Here is a 7,912-nt window from a genome sequence, read left to right on the forward strand (position 1 = left end):
ATTCATAAACTCTGATATCTTTAAAAAAAAAAGTCTGATATAAACTCATGTAAAATTCCAAAAACTAAAAAATTCAGTATTATATAAAAAAAATCCGATAATGACATCACATGACAAAATCTCATATTATAATTGTTGGAATATAAGATTAACTTTTTTTAATTTAAAATTCCTTATTAGTTTTTGGGCAACTGTCAGACAAAGTAGCCCACCTGATGTAGGTTTTGTCTCTTTTATCCCAAATTGAGGCAGGATTATAGAAAATTTGACCCAATCCCTTAACAATTCCCACTTCTACGATTTACTTTATTTAATTAAAATATTATTATATTATATATATTTTTTAAAAATTGCAATTTCTAGGTAAGTTATCAGGCAATATAAAACAAATAAGTGTAGGTAACAATGAAAAATCAGAGATTAAAATAAAGAAAACTATTGGCTATTCTATTAAGTTCTCCAATTTTTTTAATACAAAATTCTCTAGTCTAAAAATTTTATTTTTTTAATAAAATTGTATTTCTAATAACTTATAAGTAAGTTATTGATGACATTAAACAAAAATGAGTTTTTTTTTTAATAATCAAGAGATAAATATATATTAACGTGAGAACTAAGGTTCTTCAACTTGTTACAATACACGAGACAAAACGTCCGCTCCCACCAACGAAGAGAAAAATTACAAACCAATTCAAGTTAGGAAAGGAAATAGAGCGGGTCTTTTACAAATTCATAAAAGTTACAATTGAAATTAGTAATCTCTCCCAAAAAAGACCACCTCCAAACTAAAGTCTTAATATTCCAAACCGTATTATCCACACTCCAATCAACGTTACGGAAACAAATACCATTCCGTAAAAGCCAAATGAATCAAACCGTTGCAATCCAAACAATTCCCCAATTTTTTACCATAACCTTCTTGCTCTTACAAAACACTAGTCATTCCAAAAAAGTTACTATGTTATCCTCCTCAAAACCTACCGATTTACCAATTCAAATAGCAACATCTATCCAAATTATCTTTACAACTATACAATAAAAAAAAAGCATGATTCCTATTCTCCATCTCATGATTACAAAAACAAAAATGAGTTTAAATAACAATGAAAAAAATATAACCTGAAATAAAACAAACAGTTATCTAAAGTTTTAGGCTACAGTACTTCAAATGTGGGATATATGATTTCATGCCTATTAAATAAGGAGTTAAGATCCTCTCCATTTTTTAAAAGAAATGGAGAGTTCAATTACGAAGATTTTTGGTGTATAAATGTATTTATTATTGTAATTTGTGACATACATATATATATATATATATATATATATATATATATATATATATATATATATATATATATATATATGATATAACATTTATATTAATGTAAATCTTAGTAATGGACTATGCAATTTCTTTGAAAAATGGAGAGGATTTGTTCCCTAAAATAAGTGGCGATTTGTTTTTTTACTTCATGCCACGTTGTTTAGTTGTTGCCTAAACTCATTAATTGTAGTTATAATTATGCAGAATGTAAATTTTTAAAATAAAACTTCTAGACATAATAGAATTTTTCTTTACCCACCTCCCTATGGGGTCACCCCAGCGAAAACCCCATTTTACCCCGCTTCGGAAATGTATTTCCAAACTATTTTTTTTTTCTAAATTTTTCTAGACTTCGGAAGTGCATTTTCGAAAAAATCCCAAAAATTGGGATTTTGACTAATTCGGAGATACATCTCCGAAACAACAAAAAAATCTTTAAAAATCTCAAAAATTAATTTTAGGATATTAATTAATTCACATATCATAAATTTGATATAATTTATGAGTAATGAATAATAATTATTATATATTTTGATATAATTTATGCGTTATGAATAATAGTTATTATATATTTCTATCCTGATTCATATTTTAAAATTTACAATAATTTTAATTAAAAAAATTAAAATAATTTCACTTACAAAATAAGTTATAATTTTTTATTTATATATTTATAATAATTGTTATATATTTATAAAAAAAGGTTAAAAAAATGAGTGTCTTAATTATTCACCAGGACAAAAATTGTAATCGCATTGATAGTAAATTGGGAAGTCTCTTAAATGTTAGTAAATGGAATAAGTAAATGCAGGATAACCCAAAAACTGTCATATTCAGTTCATTTTATTTCTATCAATTAATAATTTTTTTTCATTTTGATACTTTGTTTCTTTATTCTTTTGAATCTATCAACTATTTTTTTTAGTATATTAAAAAAATTATAAATTTTGATTCCTCTAAATTATTTGCTACTATTTTAATTTTATTTTATTTTTTTGCAAAGTTTCACGTGGTGCACTTGTGTATTTCAAATGATTTTTTATATGACATTTCATCAATACAAATTTAAATTATTATTAGTTTAATAATTTTCCTATTTACTTTTTAAATTTTATTAATTTATTTATAAATTTGAGTTAAGTTTTAATTGTTAAAATTAAAATTTTAATTGTATTTTTTTACAAATTTTATTACTTTTAGATATTTTATAATTAACATAATAAATTTTAATTAAAGTTAAAACTATATTTTGTAATTAACTATTAAACCATTTATATTTATAATTTAGCTATTTTATAATTAATGTAATAACTCTTAGATAATCTCAATAATTTAGTTAAATAGTTACAATTTTATAAATAATTTATTTAATAATTCAACTATTTACTTTTTAAATAGTTAATAATAGTTAAAAAATAAATTAATAAAGATTAAAGTAAAAAGTTTCTTTTAATTTTTTTAAAATATTCTCATTGTTTTTTTAATTTTATTAAAATTAAATTCTATTCTATTCAATTAAAATAAAGTATCAAATAATTTATTTATAAATAAAGTAATAGTGCATAAAAAATTGTTGAAAAAATTTAATTATAAACAATAACTATAAAATATTTTAATTAAAAAAAGATGTTAATAATTATTATTATATTAATGATAATGATATATATTTAATAATATTTTTTAATTAATACAATTAATTATACTATTAATTGTATTGATTCTCCTAATTTTTTAATAATTATTGAATTTTTTCGGAAATGCATATTCGAAATATTTCAAGACCAAAAATTGGAATATTTCGGATATGCATCTCCGAAGACACCCCTCCCAAAAAAAAAGTATTTCGGAAATGCATCTTCGAAAACACTTTTTTTTGGTGTTTTCGGAAGTGCACTTCCGAAATTACCTTTTATCAGAAAAAAAGTGATTTCGGAAATGCATTTCCGAAATATATGAGCATTCTGGGAATTTCGCTAGGGGTGACTAAGAAGGTTAGGAGGTCTGTTAAGAAATTTCCACATAATATGAATGAAAAAATAAAATGTGTTTATAAAATAAAAAAGAGAGAGTATAGTTTGATAAAAACTTAAGTTCAAATTTTTAATAAGATCATTTTTAGCATATTTTACTTACTTTTCATCAGAACTCTTCTAATATCCAAATGGTTAACATTAAAAATAATTAAAAATTTCCTTTTGTCACAGGTTATCCAACTCTAGGCCATTTATTTAATTTGTCTTATATGCATGTACACTCGCAAATGAATAAGATTTTCCACCTATAATCAAGAAACAAATTTAATCAGTGGCCACAAATAAGGAAAATGTTGAGAATATTGTGACACATTTTCTTATATATATAAATTATTTTGGCTCCATTTCTTTTATACATAAATATTAGGTGAATGACTCAATATGTGTTCTCGTGACTCTTCATTACTTCTATTTTAAGTACAATCTCGTGACTCAATTATTATACTATCCTTATCAACATAGGTAGATTGTTATAATATGTGAATTTTTTATTGTTATACCATCTTTTTATAAGTTATTACTTAATATACCATACTTTTCAGCACAATTTCCAATATACTATCTTTTCAAACGTTTTTTCATTGTTATAGAACCTCCGCCAATTGAATGGATAGAGGGTGTGTAAAATATAAGAGGCTCCGTCCAATGTATTAGCGGAAACATGTAAAAAAAAAAATTTTAAAGAAAATTGCACTGCTCCGCCCAATGGATGTTCTATAAAAAGTAAAAGCTCCGCCCATTCAAATGGCGGAGGTACTATGAAGATTTTTGTTTTGTTTGAAACGATGGTATATTAGGAAATATGAATGAAATTGATGGTATATTGGAATTCATTTTCTATAAACATGATATATTGATAAAAGATTCATAATATGTCACTAACAATTACAATATTATTTTATAAATATTAAAAAATAAAATATCAATATTATAAGTTTCTTTATTTATTTTGGGACCATAAAGAAACACTATTTCGTCTTGTACTTCTCTTGCTAGCGGAGCAAACTATTAATCAACAAGCTGTCCATGTGGGAAATCTTATTATTATAAACTTTTTTTTCTTGTAAATATATTATTATAAAGTATAAAATATATAATGTTATAAACTTTTATGTGTCGTTTTTGTGTGTGGTTTTTATTTATGATAAGCATATAAAATAGCTATATGATGATAGATGGTTAATTTGTGAGAGTCATAGTTGCTACTATCAACTTAGTTTTTAGTCTTTTCGTTCTTTTCACGGGATACTTATGTCTCGAAGCAAAATTCCAAGATTCTATGAGACAAAAGACAAACAATTTCCCAACATTGTCTACTTTGTCGCTATCATAACTATTTCTAAATGTTGATCGTGGAATTTTATATGAGTTACAGATTTTTGATGTTTAAAAAATTGGACCGATTATTAAATTAGTGAAGATATTGTGTCATTTGTTTATCGGTTGAATTACTGAGTTATTGGTCAAATCGTATAACTAAACCGAATTAAATTAGATAATTCTGTTGAATAAACTAGTATTTATAACAAAATTATATATTTATTAAATTGGTCGAACCGAATGATTCGGTCTCTAAAAAATATCACCACATCTAAAAAAATTCAAAATATCATAATTTCACGAGTTCAGTATCTAAATTCAAATTCTAAACATATAGAATATCAAATAACACAATTGCCACTCTCAACATTCTATGAGAGTTTCTCACAAGGTTGAATTTTGTAAATAGTTTGTTGGTGAATGAAATAAAAATCTTATCTCAAGTTTCTTAACAGAGAAAGATTAGGTTTAGATGTAATTTATGAAATTTCAAAAACATTCAATCTTTTATTAAGAGGTTTCTCTCTATTAGAAACTTATCTTTAAATTTTCACCATAATTTGCCAGACAGTTGTCATCACCCCTTTTATATGAGAGAACAAGATAGTTTAAAAAAGTGATAAATGTAAGGCATAAAAAAGAAAGAAAAGAAACAATGAGGTTGAGTCAAATCATGAGTTATTGTGATTTAAATCAAAGAAAGAATAATGTGAATTATTGGTAGTGAAGTGAAAAAAGTTTGTTACTGGTTGTATCTATTGTGTCTAACCAATTCAACATAAATGGTGAGTTCTCCAAGAAAATGGTTTCTAGAAGAGCGCTTAGACAAGGTGATCCCTTGTCTCCCCTTAGTTTGTCATTATAATGGAGTATATGCGGAGATGTTTGAATAAGCTAAGATTTATTCATGATTTCAATCTTCACTCTAAGTGAAAGAATCCAGTTGGTGAATCTTAGTTTCGCTGATGACTTGCTACTTTTCTCTAGAGGGGATGCTACATTAATGAATCTTATGATGAGATTGTTTAAGAGGTTCTCTGATTCTACAAGGCTGGTGGTGAACCCTAGTAAGTGTAAATCATGCTATGAGGGTGTGGATGAAGACACCAAACAGGTTATCAAAAACATTACAACTTTCAATGAAGGCCCCGCTTTCCTTTAGGTACTAGGGGATTCTACTCTCAAGTAAGAAGTTAAGTGTTCAACAATGCATGGTACTAGTTGACAAGTTGGTGAGTAGGATTTGTCATTGGAGCTCTAGAATGCTCAGCTTTACAGGTAGATATCAGTTGATCAAAAGTGTCTTATTTGCCAAAGAAGGTCTTGCAAATAATTGGTTTGATCTATAGAAGTTTTCTCTAGACAGGTAAGGAGACCGTATCCAAGAAATCCCTTATGGCATGGACATTTGTGGGCTCTCCCAAGAACAGTGGAGGTATGGGTTTAATTCACCTGACAAACTGAAACATAGCTAACTTGATAAAAATATTATGGAATATTAGTGGGAAAATAGACAGCATATGGATCAGATGGATCCATGTGTATTCCATCAAATTTATACTCAAGCAGAGATTGGTGGTTGATCAAAAAAACTTGTGGAATGGAGTGCTCAATAAACAAGAGGTCAAGAATAGAGATATCTGCCTTGAACTTCTTGAAGAGAAAGAGAAAGTACCATGGAGAAAATTGTTGTTTGACAACATGGCAAGACCCCGGACTAAGTTCTTCCTATGGATAGCATGCCATGGTAAAATTGCTAAAAAGGAAAGATTGAAGAGTGTTAGTATGGTGATTGATGATAACTGATGTTTCTATGATATAGAGGAAAAGTTACAGCTGCAACATAATCCTGGGAATTGGAAAATTGAACGCAGTTGGCTGGTGACGAGAAGTGGAGGCAACGGTTGAAAGGTCGGATTGCTAAAGCTTGCATACACATAAACTTTATATGAATGTGGGAAGTATAGAAATGGCACTTGTTTTAGAAATATTGTAAGTAATACGGGTATACGGGATAAAATCGTTGACACTGATTTATCGGGCTTGGATGAAGCCCAAGTTACGTAAACATATAGGCCAATTAATGATGCCCTAAGTTAGTTTCTGGTAGTTTTTTTGGTTTGTAGGGTGGCGGGATCTTGTGATCGCCTTATAATTAACAGTTTTTTGGTTAATGAAAGTATTCTTTGTTAAAAAAAATGTATTTTTTTGAGAAAATTTGGAATGAGTTCACAAAACTCCTTGTTTGGAGAAAAAATATGAAAAAATTTTAAAATGATGAAATTTTATAAAATATTTTATAAAAGTTAAATTTTAGGAATTTCAAATGTCAATAATAAATAAAGAGTTTTAAATTGTTCATTCACTTTGTATAATGTGAATGTTAAATTATTTATTATTAATTTTTCAAATTTTGCAAGATAGTTCTTATATTTTATAAAATTTAAAATTTAATTAAAAAATTACAAATAAGTCCTTAATAATTTTCAAATTTTATAAATTAGTCTTTTGAAAATTGCAAATTGGTTTCTATTTTTTATATTTTAAATTTTATAAAAATGATTACAAATTTATTTATTTATTTGGAATAAGAGGATTTTATTAACCAAAAAACGATTAATTACATGCGATCACAGTGATCCCGCAAATCATCAAGACAAAACTAGTAGCCAATACACCTAGACTAGACCATCAATCTAGCAATATGGTGTCTAATAGCTTTTAAATTCCAACCCCTGTATATGATACTATCTATAATTCTATCAACATTACTTGAGAAGTCACTTGTACCAAAGACAGCCTCATTTCTAAGGCCCCAAATGCCATAGATACTCTCTGCAAATGCTAATTTCAGGATTTTAGCTTTCCACCCTTTTTTCTTAGTCTCCTCAATAATCCATCTCAGTTCATTCTGTAGATCCAATAGATGATGATCCACCTCAATCCACTTCAGAATTTGAATCCATATATGTGAAGTGCTGCTGCAATTGAAGAAAATATGACTCATCGTTTCTGTTTCACTTTTACAGAGGCTGCATATAGATTCAGTTATCAAACCAAACCTAATAAGTCTATCCTTTGTTGGTAATCTACCATGACAAAGTATCCAAAGAGTAAAGAGAGACCGAGGCCTTGCAGGGTTGTGCTGAAAGAGAAATCTCCAAGGAACTTTAGCATCGTCTTCTATAAGGGCAGTGTACACTTTCTTCATGGAAAATCTTCGGCTAGCAATCAT

At 27.1% G+C, this 7,912-nt stretch overlaps 1 protein-coding gene across 1 annotated transcript; it reads right to left on the minus strand.

Annotated features, from left to right (window-relative positions):
* Positions 1 to 7,360: 7,360 nt before the first annotated feature.
* LOC131649043 (uncharacterized) lies at positions 7,361 to 7,912 on the minus strand. Its single transcript, XM_058918790.1, has one exon. It carries the CDS (start codon positions 7,910 to 7,912, stop codon positions 7,361 to 7,363), a length of 552 nt encoding a protein of 183 aa, XP_058774773.1.

Source organism: Vicia villosa, linkage group LG2 (assembly GCF_029867415.1).
Source record: "Vicia villosa cultivar HV-30 ecotype Madison, WI linkage group LG2, Vvil1.0, whole genome shotgun sequence".
NCBI lineage: Eukaryota > Viridiplantae > Streptophyta > Magnoliopsida > Fabales > Fabaceae > Vicia > Vicia villosa.

What these genes read in the sequence shown, in the direction of transcription:
- LOC131649043 (XM_058918790.1), bottom strand. Translation starts at nt 7,912, where the DNA reads ATGATTGCTAGCCGAAGATTTTCCATGAAGAAAGTGTACACTGCCCTT.